Source organism: Acanthopagrus latus, chromosome 2 (genome assembly GCF_904848185.1).
Source record: "Acanthopagrus latus isolate v.2019 chromosome 2, fAcaLat1.1, whole genome shotgun sequence".
NCBI classification, from domain to species: domain Eukaryota; kingdom Metazoa; phylum Chordata; class Actinopteri; order Spariformes; family Sparidae; genus Acanthopagrus; species Acanthopagrus latus.
Genome location: NC_051040.1, coordinates 4039035 through 4055648, shown reverse-complemented (window position 1 = coordinate 4055648; position 16614 = coordinate 4039035). Strand labels below are relative to the sequence as shown.

Below are 16614 nucleotides of genomic sequence, written 5' to 3'. Positions count from 1 at the left end.
ATTTCTTTCATTACTGCACACAATTCATTATCGTGTTGAGTGTTGCTCCAGTTGTTTTCCTCATTGTTGACTGAAATATGAAACAACACCGTTTTAGTTGTACAGTTTTATTCAGGAAATCTCATTAGGGGAATACTTTGTTATCTGAAACAGGGCGATTCTTAACAAATCTGTGGTTTAAATCCTGTAAAATGTTCTTTTTACTCCAGTCAGTGTTCAAGATTGAATTCAGCGAGAACTTTTCCCAGTGTGCTCACTCTCTGTCTCCACTAGATGGCAGTAGATGCTGTTTCACCTGAATTTCGGATTGTGATCCAAGTATTCACTATGATTTTGTAAGAGTAATAAAATGTGAGTTTTAATACTGAAAGGAAAAATGAACTCCACAACAGGAAATGAATATGTAATAGTGTACTGTGGGGAGTGGAGTGATGACTGAATACTTCACAGGGCGGTTGATAATAACCAGCAGCAGATTTAAGGACATCCTAGATAATTGAATAGAGATTTGGCTTTTCTCAGAAAGAGAATAACAAAGTGATTTGATCCACGTCCTGGTGAAATTGTTCAATTTAGCATGTTTGGCACATTCCCATCTGGAAACAGAAAACAATCACCGAGGCAGAAGAAGACATAAATGCTGATGAGTCAGACGGTCCCAGCTGTGTTGAAGTCTGTGTGAGACGTTTTATCAGCTCCATCACTTGAGAGTCGTTTCTCTATTCTCTACATATTCTGTCTGTCTGGAGCCATTTCTTCATCAGACGTCATTCGGTGTAGATATGTCGGGTTTTAGTGTTTCTCCATGCATAGACTCAGTACTTGAATACAACCAGGACCGCAGTTCTGGCCCCAGAGTAAGGCTTCCTTTAGGACTTAAGAGGATGGCTGAAATATCAAAATAAAGATCCTTTAGCTGAGGGACTGTGGCCACTCTCCTTTCTCTATAATCTCATCAAGAACATATGAATCCATGAATCTACTTCTTCAACCACTGTCTGCCACTATCTGCTTTATCTTGGTACACAAAACAAGCGTCTTCACATCCTAATGAAATAGTTTTCAGAATAAATAGATCGACAACCCTCTCAGTCAGTCAGTCACAGTGATTTCCATTTAAACATTCACCACTGATTTTTCCTTATTTTGTGTTAAAGACTGTTTTCCTTCTCCTCATCCATCCTGGCCGTCAGCAGAAAATACAGCAGCAGGTCTTCATTGATGTTTGAAGGGGTGAGGACGGTGGGGAGCTTATGGTGAGAGGGAGGAGCAGAGGAGCGGGACGGGTCGGAGAGGCAGCAGGTCGGCATTGGGCAGGTGGGACTGGCTGTACGCCGGCACACTGCCAACCTGCATAATTACAAGACATCATCTCAGTTTTCTGTGAAAGGAAAAAACATGTAAAAGTCCCTTTTCCTTTTAGCTTCATTAGTATGTTTAACAAATTGTAACTATGTGGCTCATGAGGAGAAAATGGACTATATTCTTTGTGACAGTATCAGTTTCAAATGATGACAAACAACCTCCTCGAAATGTGTTAAATGACTGAAGTAACATCTAAACAAAAAATGTGAGATATGCAGGAAAGTGTTCCTGCTGCTCGTCTTCTGAAGTGCGCTTTTGTAATACAAGCGTAGTTTCAATATTTACTATTCTGCCTGTTTTACCAGCCTGCACACAAATGTTTTGATTTAGAGATTTTGTGTGAATATACAGCAGGTATTTAATCGACACAGTCCACCTTTGGCGTGTGGCTGCCAGTGTTTCTCAGGTCATCCAGGTCAGTCGTCCCCAGCTTCCACTTCTGCCATTTATTCTTTATCTCTGCCTGCACCTGAGTTGCAGAGAGAAAGAGGAGTGACCAAGTGTTACAATGATGGGGTAGATGAGAAATGACACAAACGCTGGAAGCATTAGAAATGACAACGCTGTGTTTCCTCACTACACAAACACACACACACACACACACACACACACACACCACGTACCTCCCTGTTGACAAAACAGTAGAGGATGGATACAAGGAAACCCTGTGAAGAGGGGAAATCACTCTTAATGTCAAACCAAATATATAAACACCACGAAATGCTGCTTTTATCGAGGGAAACTCGTCTAAGTGCAGATATCTGTCTCCAAATGATATATAAAGTCCTGACCGTACCTGGAAAGAGCTGAAGAAGAGCTGGAAGAAGAGAATGATGTAACGGAGGACGCCCTGCATGTTCTCCTCCGCCAGCACCGCAAAGACCACTTCATGGATCCCCAGCAGAGGGATCAGGGTCAGTGTGGATTTGGCCAGTCTGGAGAGATTGAACACAAGAGACGAAGTTTCTTTTTTCAAATTTACACTGAACAAAGTTATGTCAGGACATTATAAGAGGCCTCTTCTCTTGTCTCGGTTTCCTAAAGTCTTTAGATATCCTCTCAGTTACTCCTACTGAAGCATTTGTTTAGCATATTTATGTAAAAATGTACCGCATACTGTTGTGGTGCGCTTCCTTGAATAACTTTGGCTCTACAGCCACGTCCACGTGTCTCACCTGATTTTGTAGTCCGTGTATCTCATCTGATGGGCCTTCAGTTTGGACACCAGAATATGAATGATGCGTATAAAGATGATAAAGTTCACCTGAAGCGAGAAAAACATGCAATTTCTCACTCGTAGTGTTACAGATAAGATTATATGCAACTTCAAATTCAAATCGTTTTTTTTCAGTAATTTAATGCTTTGTTGATGGAAGCTTCCATGAGTCAGCCAAGAAACAAATGTCCTGCTGGAGTGTGTGATCATGGCTGAATAATCTGAATGAGACAGTGTTGCATGTTATGGATGTGAAGGTTTGATGTCTGCACAGACGAACCTTTAAGCTCCCAGTGCTGTGATGTTGCTCCTTTATGCCGTCTGCTGTCATCTCATATTTACTGTAGAGAGTAATAAGCCCTGACACATCCTGCCACTTACACCGAGTGAGTCTGTCTGAGTGTGTGAGTGTCCCTGTGTGTACATTACCAGGATGGCGAGCAGGATGGGAGTGCGAATTATCCACCAGTGCACCATGTTCACGTTCATTTCCCAACATCTACAAGGAAACAAACACATTCAGGGGGGTCAAATCAAATTAAAATCTGTGGAAACGGTGCGCACAGAACTTAGTGACACTTACCTCACGTTTTCAAACAGGTAACGTACAATAATCCAAGGAACCACAAAGAACACCGGAGCGCCTGACGAAAACAAAACGTGATGCAAGGAGAGAAAGTTCACAACTCAGCAGCAGATTCAGCTGATTAATTCATAATAATGTAACGGATAATTAATAGCAAAACCAATTCCTTTTTTATTTAATTTTATTTCCATTTCAGCTGTATTGTGTGTGAGTATTTGTGTGACTGTGTGTGTGTGTGTGTGTGTGTATACCCCAGCCTATGATCAGGTATCTGGAGAAGTAGCGGCCGTCAGAGAAGACCGCCATCACCAACAGGTTGTGAAGGTACAAACCTTCCACCAGCAGCCAGTAGTAGTTGGCTCCCACACAGTACTGCATCAGCACCTGAGCCACCTGGCAGCCTGTCACTGCCTGGTGTGTGTGTGCGTGTGTGTGTGTGTGTGTGTGTGTGTGTGTGTGTGTGAAGGAAGAGATAAAAAGTTTTCATTAGAAGATTTAAGTGATTTTTCTGTGTAACATCACAACAAGTCTTGTGGCTCAAGTCCCAGTCAAGACTGCAGGATTTACCTGGATTTACCAGGTGAAACCTTGAAAAAACACGATCAGGACACCTTTTAAATTCCAGGTCCAGACTTTTGAGAGTCAAGTCCAACAAGTCTGACTACGAGTCCAGAGTTGTGATATCGATCTCCTGCGTTAATGACCAAGAACATCTGGCAGGTGATAAGTAGGATTTATTGTTGTAATACTCAATTTGACCACAAGAGGCAGAAGCGCACCAATACTTCATGTTCTTCATGTTTTCCTCCAGGTGAGGTTTAATTCCTCCATGTAAAAGGTGCACGAGGTTCAAATATTGTGTGTTAGCAAGTTGTGTAACATTACTGTCAACATGTGTAGCTCAGACTTAGATGGATCACCATAAATGTTTTGTTTTTTTTTCTCACTGGCCTTTCAGGACTTTTGTAGATACTTGATATAAAAAGTGTTGGATCATAACAGATTGGACTTGTTGACTGTGGGACTCAATCTACTGAGACTTGAAATTTAAAAAAGCAATACCTTTTTGTTTTCCAGGTTTTGACCTGGTCTTTTGATACAATACATCCATGTTTTCTGTGTCCTAACCTGATCACTGAGTACATCTGAGATGTCCTGACTGTCTTTGACCTCAGGAATGTCTCCGTTCAGCAGAGCGTCTCTGGTCAGGATGGAAACCGCTCGCAGGATGAACGATGCAAACAAGTTGGCGTGGATGTAGTTTCTGGTGCAGTGCAACCTCCTGTAGAGACACACACACACACACACACACACACACACACACACACACACACACACACACACACACACACAGTGATGCTCAGCAGCGTTGAGCTGGTCTGAGCAGGTCTGAATTAACTCTGAAAGTTTTTCCGTAATTCTATTTTTACTCTCTTTATATGGGAGAAAACTTTATCAAAGGTCCAGTGTGGAGAATTTAAGGGGATCTTTTCATAGAAAGGGAATATAATATTCAGATTTATGTTTTCATTAGTGTAATAATCACCTGAAACTTAAAATAATGTTGTATTTGTTACCTGAGAAAAATACAGGGGAGTATTTTGTTGGCTGCAATCTGCAACCACGAAGCTAAATGCCACTAAACGATGCATGATAAGATGTTCTGCAGAAACATACTGGTTGTGCTTCACTGTGAGTTGACACTGGTTGTGCAAATAAATGATAAAGCAGAAAAGAAGAGGCAGCTACCTGAAGAGCAGCAGAACAATCAGAGCCAGAGACAGACTCGCCAGACTGACGCAGTAACCGACTGTGTACATGACTCTGAAGTAGGATAAGATCATCATCTGCTTCTCCTGCGAGAAAGTGAGTTAATATCGTGGGCAGGAGCGGAAAGTTACATTGCGTGAGTATTTATGTTTGTGTGTGTGTGTGTACCTGAGCTTCCTGTTGGCTGTTGTCATAGTTACACTGAGAATGGTCCCTCCAGGTGCTGCTGGAGCTGCTGGTGGTCCACTGACCATCAGGTCCACACTCCCGCAACACAAAGCCGCTACGCACTGCACAAACACAGCTTTGATTACATAATGTGTGTGTGTGTGTGTGTGTGTGTGTGTGTGTGTGTGTGTGTGTGTGTGGCGTTCCTACCTTGATTGTACCAGGGCAGGTACCAGGGGCAGGGCACCTTAACTGTAGAGTTTGGTTTTCCATCCGACCAGCAGGCGTACATGTCAAACATACGACTACAAAACACTCCTGAGGAGGAGAGGAGAGGAGACGAGGAGAGAGGAGAGAGGAGGGGAGGAGAGAGGAGAGGAGGAGAGAGGAGAGAGGAGGGGAGGCGAGAGGAGAGGAGGAGAGCGGAGAGGAGGAGGGAGGAGAGAAGAGGGGAGGAGACGAGGAGAGAGAAGAGGAGGGGAGGAGAGAGGAGAGGAGAGAGGAGAGAGGAGGGGAGGAGACGAGGAGAGAGAAGAGGAGGGGAGGAGAGAGGAGAGGAGAGAGGAGAGGAGGGGAGGAGAGAGGAGAGGAGGAGAGAGGAGAGAGGAGAGATGAAGGGAGGAGAGAGGAGAGGAGGAGAGAGGAGGGGAGGAGAGAGGAGAGGAGACGAGGAGAGAAGAGAGGAGGAGAGGAGAGAGGAGGGGAGGAGAGAGGAGGGGAGGAGAGAGGAGAGGAGGAGAGAGGAGAGAGGAGAGAGGAGGGGAGGAGAGAGGAGAGGAGGAGGGAGGAGGGAGGGGGGGAGGAGAGAGGAGACGAGGAGAGAGGAGAGGAGGAGAGGAGGAGAGAGGAGGGGAGTAGAGAGGAGAGGAGGAGGGGAGGAGAGAGGAGAGAGGAGGGGAGGAGAGAGGAGAGAGGAGGGGAGGAGAGAGGAGAGGAGGAGAGAGGAGGGAGGAGAGAGGAGAGGAGGAGGGGAGGAGAGAGGAGGGGAGGAGAGAGGAGAGAGGAGGGGAGGAGAGAGGAGAGGAGGAGAGGAGAGGAGGAGAGGAGAGAGGAGGAGAGGAGAGAGGAGGGGAGGAGAGAGGAGAGAGGAGGGGAGGAGAGAGGAGGGGAGGAGAGAGGAGAGAGGAGGGGAGGAGAGAGGAGAGGAGGAGAGGAGAGGAGGAGGGGAGGAGAGAGGAGGGGAGGAGAGAGGAGAGGAGGAGAGAGGAGAGGAGGAGAGGAGAGGAGGAGAGTACAGTGTTTATTCTACATAGCAGAGAAACAATGTGTGTGTAATTACAGTTTAATTTGCAGAAACTGTAGTTAAAATGTGGAGAAAGTTAGTGGCACCTTCATTAATGTTATTATAAAGAACGTCTTTGGGTGGCTGAACATTTTTGTTGTCATCCATTAATTAATAAAATGTTGGTATTTGTTACCTTTGGGTCTGAGTTCTGTGCTCATCTGGAGCAGACATTCGGTCCGGTAGCGGTTCCATTTCTCCATCGTGTCCTTCACCGTCCTGCCTGACACACACTACACAAACATTCAGGTAAAGTTTAAATACATGATGTCTTCAACTTTAATAAAGCAGCAAACTGTTTGCTACGTAAAGACGGAGCGGAGTGATGGTGTGAACGAAGAATGACATCGTAAAATCTGATCTGACTGACAGGATGTTTGAAGGACTCTATACTAGATTGTGTTACATTTATACAACGGTACCACATAAAGTGGCATGTCAGTAGGAAGTCTGTAGTCACATACCAGAGTCCTGTAGACGAGGAAGATGAGGAGGAACATGTCAGAAGCCTTCATCACTCGGGAGCAGGAGCTTTAACCACGAGGCTGGAAAAACAGTAAGAACACTCGACAAACTACAAGAAGGAATTCAGGAATATTGATATTTTTAGTTGTTATTTTCAGTGTTTGATTTATAGGTAAAACCTAAATATTCAGACTGGATAACATTCTCTATAGTCCAATGAATCCGAGCTAACGTGCTAATGTCGTGTGATAATGTGTCTCACTGTACGAGTTTCTTCACAACTTTGTGTTTCGGGTTAGAAACACAACAGCACAACTGTAAGTGTGAAGTCATTCTTCACCAAACTGGAGTCCATAACCAGATGGTTCTCATCTACAGATTTCTAAATCCGCACAGTTTTATCTATCACTCAGACGGAGCTTGAGAACTGTACAATCATGTCGACTGTTGCTTAATAAAAATACTTTTATACTCCGAGAAGAACACTGATGAAAGTATTAATCAAGATTCAATATCTCTGAATTTAATGAACGCTGATAAGCCTCCAGCGATCTGCTCAGTACATCATCTTGATTAACTAAAGTTCATATGCAGTTTTAATAAGCCCTCGCTATTAGAATGAGTCTCTTTTCACGTTTAAACAAGGTCTGTGCTGCACTGTAAGATATTTACAATGTAACTGAACATGATGAGCAACAACTAACAACCTTTTCTTTCCCGTTATGTGACCATGTGCACGTCACTGCAATGAGCAGATATTCACAAGAGCATCCAGTTGTTTTTTTTTCAGTTGTCAATAGAGGTTTTGATTACTTGTTTGTATTTGTTTTGTGTGTTTTTCTTGTTGTTTCTGTTCCAAACACAATCACATTTTGCCCACTGGCTGATTTATCATGCGACATTAACCACAATCACAATGTGCCAGAGGAGGCTTATCAAAACACTAGAACTGGCTGTGCTGTAAACATGTTCATCATAACACAGTGAAGGCAAAAGCTGCACCATACGAGCGTAACGACAAATAAGAAATGTGGCCTCACCTCTGTAAACGTCATGTCGTCTCTGTCAAAGTCTGCAGCCGAAGCCAGAACAGCTCAGGAGAGGAATGAAGTCTGCAGTCAGAACTGTTCCTGAAGGCATCACCTCTCTCTCTCTCTCCCTCCTCCTCTCTCTCTCTGTCTATGTCTCTCTCTCCTCCATTAATGAGACAATAATGCAACTCAGACATATGATTTTTTTTCCCCTTAAGTGAATAAACATCAGGTCCCTAAAACACTGCTCGAAGCTAGAAAGGTGGCAGGGTCCGCCACATATTCACAGTATTCAGTCATTAAAACAAAGAGAGTTTGTTTATTTCTTTATTTGTCCCCCAAAACTGCTGACTGCAGCTTTATGAAAAGTCATCTTGACATGATTGTAAGGACGGTACTGATTGATCTCCTCGATGTCTCAGGTAATCAGAAGCTATCGGGTTCACCTGTGATCTTCTCCCTCAGCTGGCTGCAATCAGTCAGCTGGGAGGTTTTATAAAGGGGCTCGTCTGCTCGGGTGGTTGCGTGTTCTCAGGGAGTCGACACCATCAGTTGACTCTGTGGTTTGTGTTTGAGATTTATTTCTTTTGGTCATTTTTCCTCTGATCAGTGACTCCAACTACACCTTTAGTTTTTGGGTCCAATGTTTTTTGCTCGTCTATCATTTTGATAGAATCAATGGGAAGTTGCGGGTTTTATTCCCACCGTCGCCTTTCAGACGCTGAGGGACCAGTTTGATTTGAACCTTTTGTTATTTGTCCAGAGTTTTGTTAGTTCCCCAACCTGTGACCTCCGTCCTTCAACCCAAGTTGCAGGTGGTGTAGACGTATTCGTAAGCTGCACATGAAAGCAGGCTGTCGTCTCACTTGAATCCATCTCACAGTTGCAGAGAGATGGTACTGATAAAATCAAATGACAAGTGCAGGGTGATGGGATTTTTATTCTCCTCCAGCAGTTTTATGGGATGCCAAAGTAATGAAGATGAAATAAAAGCCCTATTAAACAGGACAAATGGAAATTACTTTGTGAAAAGTTGTGGATGTGATGTCCCGACGGTATTATTCTGATCAAAACTGATTCGCTCTGATATCACAGAGTAAAAGAATGAAAGCACGAGTGTGTTTTTAATGTACTCGTGTCAACGTGACAGTATCACGTGTTAGGATGGTGCTCAGTGTGTTATGATGAGTAATCTGTACCTTCATCTTCTATCAGTGTTGCTCTCCTCAACATGAGAAGCTGCATCACTTCAGTAGAATATCTGATATGATACGACATCATGTTGTCTCTCCACATTCATTGAAAAGCCTTTTTAAGTGTTTGTCGACATAAACAGAGCAGTTATCGTCTCGCTCTGATTACCGCTCAGAGGATTATGTAAATGTGACTGAACTTCACACAATCCAGCCACAATGATCTGTTATCTACCGTATGTGTGCTGGCAAATCCATTTAAGATTTGTCTGCATATCTGCAAGATGTGAGATTTGTGTGCAAAAAACTTAATTGTGCATGTTCATACTGTGCTTGTTATACACAAATCCCTCTGAAATAAATGTTTTGAGTCCACATGGGCTGGACAGGATTTCCATTTAATCATGTTTTTTTTTTAAAATTAAATATTTTAATCTGTGACAAGCAGAAGGTGATGGAGATAAGGTGCCCCTGTTTGCTTATCTTTTATATATATATATTTTTTTTCTTTCTCCAGTTTTGGGGCTCCATAATTCTCTGCATTTACTCTTCAAAGATAAAAACTACACCTTTGCAGACTTACCTGCATTTCCTGGGTCTTTTTACCTCCTTCCAAAATTTCCCAACTGTGTTCATTCATGTGCAACATCCACAAGTTAGTTATCATACTGCTTCCACACTCACAGACCACTGGAGGGCAGCAGAATGTTTTCCTCTGGTTGTTTCTCTTCGTGCTACGACAGATTGTTTCTATCAATCTCCATCTCCAACACTTTTAGAAATTATGGGAAATATTTTAGGATGATTAAAGGATCACACTTTTTTTTTTTATTTGATGTTTGCACAATGGCAATATCCATTTTTTCTAAGTGTCTATCTATCAGCTGGTAACTGTTCTATACATGTTCCTTTCCTCTCTGTTGTGATGGTGTTTCTCTCTGAACCACTGACCTAGTATATTTAGCTTCCTCTCTCACTCAGCTCAGCCAAACTGTCTCACACTGGAATAATTCAGCTGGGAGAGTGAAAGGTGATGAAGGCGAGTGTTTCTTATCTGTCCTCGGCTGAAAGAGACACACTGCTGGAATGTAACAGGGAGGGGAACTTCATGGGCAGATGCGTTAGCTCACCAATGAGCTAATAGGTCAACCAACCAAACCGCAAACACAGATGCATCAAAGTATGCACACACACACACACACACACACACACACACGGATATTGGCAGTACAATCTGACCCGAACTACCCTGTGGCTCACACTCTGTACCTGACCTCCTCATAATATTTTGGTGAAGACAAACCGCAGCTTTATTTACGATCATTTCAGAGATTTAATGAGCGATTTGTGATTTGAGGGCTGTTGTGTTGCCCGTTTCCTGGACATAACAAAAGTTTGAGACCAAGTGTGGCAGATCAGATCTTTTTTTTTGCATTGTTGCGATGACTGATTCACAGTGAACAAACCTTAAATTAATGTCTTATCTTTTTAAATGTACACTGACAATGACTGATATCCAGAACTGTAGCAACAATAGAGAAATCTTTGCCAGAACCAATGACTCAAAGTGAGAGAAAGAAAGGCTATAAAAAAGAAGAAGGGACGTTTCTTTCTTATGTCAAGGGACAAAAATTCAGGTGTGTGGTTGAAAATAAAAGTCTGTGTTTTCCTCCTCATCTGGTTTTATTCAGAATTTCATGATAAACGTCTCAGTACAAAACTGCTTGCTGACAAACAGACTAACTCAGTTCTGTAACTTTGATTTGAAGACAAGTGTTCTCGTTGAGTCGGTTCCCTTTGTGAGTCTGCAGTGGTTCAGATTTGGATTTAGGTTTCTTGCGGTTGCAGGTGAAGACCCCGGTGAGTTTCCGTTCCCACTGAGTGGACACAGGGAGCCTCTGTTATTTTCAGGGAGGAGGAGGAGGAGGAGGAGGGAGGGGAAGGTTGCTTTCTCTTTCTGACTTCAGGTGCCAGGCAACCTCTCTGCCCTTCACATTCCCCAGTATCGGTCATGTGACCAAAAGTTTGGACAGAGCCAGCGGAGCACGACCGCAGAGACTCACACAGAGGCCTTTTTCTTTCCTCTCTTCACTCTTTCACTTCTTCTTTTTTTCTTTTACAGTCAACCTGGTTTAGGTATTTGATGAGATTCATTTTCATTATAGCCTCAGGATCTTTAGGTTTTCGCCGTACTCATGTTGTTTTTTTTTTTTTTCTTCTCTTTAAACTCACACATTAAACAATTTAACTCTTTTGAAGTGTTTCAATTCACATACTCATTATCGGAAGTTACTCCATAGATTTACTCAAGTTTCAACAATCAACAGATGAATTATGATGTAACTTGATAGATGAAGATATTTTGTATTGATCCATCCAGCAGATAAACTATATAACTTATTTAAACCACTCTTACCAGCATCAACATTAAACAGAAATAATAAACCATCCATACTTACAGTCCAATGATATAATAGGCATTACATCAGTACATGACTTTGAAATGTTCCGTTCTGCATTAGGAGTTAAAAGTGCTCCTTACTGCGTCGATACTGTGAGTGTATTCTGATGTTAATACTTAATTGTAAAAGCGATTATACACTGTTTTTATTACTACTTCTGCTAAAATACAACATCTGAGTGCTGCACCTCAGGGTGTGCTTCCATCTGGAAACCAGAATGGCTGCGAGGTTCATCTGTGTGAGAATCAATGATTAGCTGAACGATCACCTAACACGCCCGAGGGTCTTAAACAAGTCACTGGAACAGCACACACACACACACACACACACACACACACACAGTTTCTCTGCCATCGTGATGCTCCGTCACGACTCTGAGGAACGAGCTCACTTTATCTTCTTTGTATTTTCAGGTTTGGAGCTGATTTATGTTTTGGTTCACGGACCAAGAAGAGATTTAAGCAGAGAAATTGTCATTAACACTAAATTAGACAACGACTGTAGAGATTTTAATGTGAGTAGTGTCACATTTCTTTTTTAAATATAAGAATTGAGCAGGTGAGGCAGGTTTAGTTACAGAATATAGAACCATTCAGATACAAGCAAATCAAAGTGCTTTACAGAGGCATAGGCACACATTAGAAATAGATTATTGTAGATGTTTAATTTGATTTTAAAAGATAATTTAACAAAGCAAACAGATGAGCTTATAAGTAGTTAAAGATTTGAAGAAATTGCATTTGAAAGACAATAACTGAGGGAAATACATGGTTACAAACCTCAAGGAAATAAGTAATTCTGACCTAGATGATGAGCGATACAATCTGACTTCTTCTGTGCACAAATCTATTAAAGAAATGTGTGAAAATCTGAGCACTAGGAAATATTTGAACATATACCTCATATCTGTTAACTTTAAGACAACTTAAGTAAAAAGCTGCTGTGTGAAAGTCCCTTTTTAATAACTTTCTTATTCTTTATAACATGTTACTTGATATTTATCATGTGCAGCATTTGGATGCGCCTGAATTTAACGGAATAGAAAAGCACTGACGCATCGCCTGCACACTGAATTGTAGTTTTGTGTGTTTGTATTGCAGCGATATGAAATGAACTGGGCTGTAAAGGAGCGTCACGTGCCTCAAAAGTCACAAAGAAAAAAAAAAACTTTTCATGAAAGTCATCAGAATTTAAATGAGCTCTAATCTGTAGTTGCTGTAGTCATGACCAGATGTCAGGCAGCGTCTCGTCCTTTGTCCGAGGCGACACTGATCTGGCAGGAAAAGACAACAGTTGGAAAGTAATGCGATGCTGCTCGGAGGGGCCTCTCCCATATTTACGATGAGGCCTTCATTAAATTTTCAGGCCGCTGCCTTCGTCAGGTGTGACTTCATGTGTTTCAGGCCTGACTCGTGTCTGTTCTGGGGGAAACTCTGGCTGATGTTTTAAATGTGCCGGGGGTCTGAATAACTACTTTGATGTGTATCGTCATTAAAAACAGGACAGTTAAATATACTGAAGGGAAGCTAGACTTATCTGAAGACTTCAAGCTGGAAGAATCGAGGCTGAATCACTGGATGACTTTGTAAAAAAAAAAAAAAAGAAGATACTGTGTGCTTTTGCAGAGCACTCCTGATCTAACCAGTGGCAGGTGGCTCCCATGAATGATGAGTGTGGTGTAAGTGTGTGTCAGGCTGTTGGAGAGCCAAGCAACCAGAGATAACTAATGTCTTATGGTTTAAAAACAAACAAACAAATGAATCATGTAACCTGTCTGGAAGGACTCCACTCCTCTGTGCTCACACTTCTCACCTCTGCCGGTTAACCGATCCCGCGGCTAATTGCTCAGAGCGTGTGTGGTTAGAGTTGCCAGCTGCCGGTAACGTAGCCCTCGGGGGATCAGATGTCGCGGGCCACTCTTACGAAAACACCATCATTTTTGTCACCGGCCTGCTGACTCATGTGGGAGTGAACACGGAGCTCGAGCTTAAGCACGAAGGAATCGAAAAGTTTAGTCGTGTTAAGACGCAAGATAAGACAGACGCAGTATCTTAAGAAAACAGTCATGTTTATTTAAAAAAAAGCAAACAACTTGTGAGATACATGTCCTGCAGTTATAGCACTCAAAGCCTCCCCTCCATCCCAACCTTCACAACACTGCGCTAAAAAGCTGCGCTGAACACGTTTATCAACTGTCTGGACTGTCGCAGGTGATTAATGATGCTCTTACTACAGTGTTTATAAAACATAATCCTGGTCATAACTCTCTCGTGCTGTTCAACACATCCAGTTCTTCCTGCTTTGTAGGCAGTGTTGCCTTATTTATGTAGGTGGCAAATGAAGCAGTCATGTCAGATTTTATAAAAAAAAAAAAAAATCAGTGGTAAACATCAGGACTGTATAAAAGGTTTTTGATTGTTCGATGATAACATTTAGCATGTTGACTTTTAAAAGAGCGTGATTATCCTCACTTTTTGTCTTGCAACATGATTATTGGAAATTTCCACTCCAGCATCCTTTATAAAATGCTTTTTCAGTCTCTGAAAAGAGCCTACGTCAGACATACGTTACATTTACAGGCAAAATCAAACACATTCTTCATTGCGGAGTCTCTCTGTTCCTCAGTTCGCCCTCGTTTTGGTGCGGAGAGCAGGTTTGAGATTCAATAAAGTCTTTTCTTCTTTGACCGTCGTTCATACATAGTCTTTCCTTTCTAACCCTGGTCCTCCTGCGGACCTCGGGGCAGAGTAAGCCATTCGTGAAGGGTTGTATCTGGTCTCACGTGGCGGACAGGAGCAGCAGAGCAGTCCGCCACCGAGGATCAGGAGGGCGGCAGCTGCCCAGCCGATGTAAAGTGCAGCGCCCAGCTCCCTTCGCTGAGCATCGGTGAGTAAAGGGTTGTAGAAATCCCTGATGATGGTGTTGGCCGACCAGGAGACAGGAATGAGCTGCATGACACCGGAAACAATGAAGAAGACGCCGGAGATGATCATCACCTTGGCCTTGGACGCTTCGTCGTCGATGCAGTTGGTGCACTTGGCCCCCGCGATGGCAATGAGCACAGCCAGGATGGCCAACAGGATGGAGATGACGGTGAGGGCGCGGGCCGCTTGGAGGTCTTGGGAGAGGGCGAGCATGGAGTCGTAGACCTTACACTGCATCTGACCCGTGCTCTGGACCACGCAGGTCATCCACAGGCCCTCCCAGATGATCTGAGCCGTCACGATGTTGCTGCCGATGAACGCCGTCACCCTCCACATAGGGAGGGCGCACGCCACAATGGCAATAATCCATCCCAAAATGCAAAGGGAGATGCCTATCAACTCCAGCCCGACAGACATACTGAGACGTCTTCCTCTGCTGCTGCTGCTGAATGTGTGTCACACCTGAGACGAGTTCACAGAAAGAAAGAGAGAAAGAAAGAAAGAAAGAAAGAAAAAAACTGCTGAGAGGAAGAATCAACCGGAGACCAAACTACTAATTAAGTTAATTTCAGGCCTTGCATCGGTGCGTGTGTGGTGATCTGTTGCCTCGACTTCACCAGTATCCTTTATAAGGCGGATCAGATGGAGGGAGGAGACCTTCAAGGAGCTGACATCACCAAAAAGGGGGAGGAAAGGAACCTGGACACACTCTGCTCTCAGCTTACATGGCCAGCTTCACAATGGGCCCGGCCACAAAGAGGCCTTATGCAGCGGAACGGGGACACAAGCGTGTGCATGTGTTGTCATAACTAAAGAAACAGTTCTAAGGTTCGAGGGCTTATTGTAGGATTGAAAATAAGGGTATTCGATTTCATTTCACCTCTTTTATTTATCGTGCTAATGAAGCGGGTTGCAAGTGTAATCTTACCTTTCCAGGATCAGTGAATAACATGTTTATGGTCTTCTTATAAAACTGTACATTTAATATTCACATAATATTCACATTCACTAATGTGTAATTAAAGTCTTTTCAAATGAGTTTGGTTCATCTTGGATCACACGGGATGAGCGTACAGAGCCGTTAGAAGATAAAGGCTGAATCTCTTTTTCTTTTTTGTGCAACCTGTTCCTTTTACGCTTTTCTCGCGTAACATTTGAGCATTTGCTGGTTCCAGCATCTTAAATGTGAGGATTTGTCTGTTTTCTTTGTCATTCATGGTGTTAAATGAAGAGTCTTTGTGTTTTGGACTTTTGCAATTTAATTTAATTGAAGATGAATTTTGAGTTTTTGCTTCTGTGTAATTGTCATGAGGCTCGTTCACAACTGTCTAGGCATTTTCTAGACCACACAATCAATCAATTAACTGTGAAAGCAATAAAAAAAAAAGCCCCAACTGATCTTGCTTTCAAGGCAGGATTGAAAACGTATCATGAGACCAAGTATGGAGCAACGTTCTCAAAGTTTACAGCAACACAAACTCCTTCACTTCGAGCTGGAGTTACGAGGCGTTCACCTGACCTGTCTGATGGACCTTAATGACTCCGTCTGTCTGCAGAATGCCCTTGAAATTCTTCGGGGCCCGGATTGTCTCCCTAGAAATCGCCCCCCCACCCCCTCCTGCATTCTGTAACCCGGCGTTGACAGTCTCCCCCCCCCCTCTGCCATGAAACAGATCCATTGTCTGCAGCTCAGACAGTCGAGTGTGGGGAAGCTGACAAAGTCGTGGTTCTTGTTATCACAGAGCCAACAGACATGTGGGAGACAGCCAGGTGGAGAGGGGCTGTGATAGAGATGGGTGGGTACGCAGGGTGCACGGGACCAGAAACCATCTCTGCACCTGCTCATGTGAAGATCAAACATCTCACAGAGTCTATTTTTGAGCGTGTTGTTGCAGTTTCCCTTCTGGAACCAGTTTTGCCATGAGGAGTTTATCTGAATGTTTGACTGGCCAACCCAAAGTGAGTCATCTTACTCACCATCAGTTGCATAATACACTGGATTTTAAAACACGTCATCTAATATTGAAGATATCGCACCTGATAAGAACAAATATCCAAACACATTCTGCATTTGGGATGTTGTTTCTCTCGTGAAAGTTTTTTTTGTTGCTGATGGTTTTTAATCAAAAGAGCACTTACCAAAGAAGTTTAT

The 16614-nt window shown here is 43.1% G+C and overlaps 2 protein-coding genes across 2 annotated transcripts; both read right to left on the bottom strand.

Moving 5' to 3' along the window:
- Nucleotides 1-44: 44 nt before the first annotated feature.
- gipr (gastric inhibitory polypeptide receptor) lies at nucleotides 45-8000 on the bottom strand. Its single transcript, XM_037075283.1, has 15 exons — nucleotides 7893-8000; nucleotides 6852-6932; nucleotides 6524-6620; nucleotides 5316-5423; nucleotides 5106-5227; nucleotides 4917-5023; nucleotides 4296-4449; nucleotides 3419-3578; nucleotides 3165-3225; nucleotides 3011-3080; nucleotides 2541-2629; nucleotides 2162-2300; nucleotides 1989-2030; nucleotides 1742-1834; nucleotides 45-1350 (listed from the first exon to the last, which is right to left on the bottom strand). The coding sequence occupies exons 2-15, from the start codon at nucleotides 6900-6902 to the stop codon at nucleotides 1252-1254; spliced, it is 1392 nt and encodes a 463-aa protein (XP_036931178.1). The 5' UTR covers nucleotides 6903-6932; nucleotides 7893-8000; the 3' UTR covers nucleotides 45-1251.
- A 5587-nt stretch (nucleotides 8001-13587) lies between these two features.
- On the bottom strand, nucleotides 13588-15077 carry LOC119012360 (claudin-3-like). Its single transcript, XM_037086090.1, has one exon. The coding sequence runs from the start codon at nucleotides 14877-14879 to the stop codon at nucleotides 14232-14234; it is 648 nt and encodes a 215-aa protein (XP_036941985.1). The 5' UTR covers nucleotides 14880-15077; the 3' UTR covers nucleotides 13588-14231.
- Nucleotides 15078-16614: the final 1537 nt, after the last annotated feature.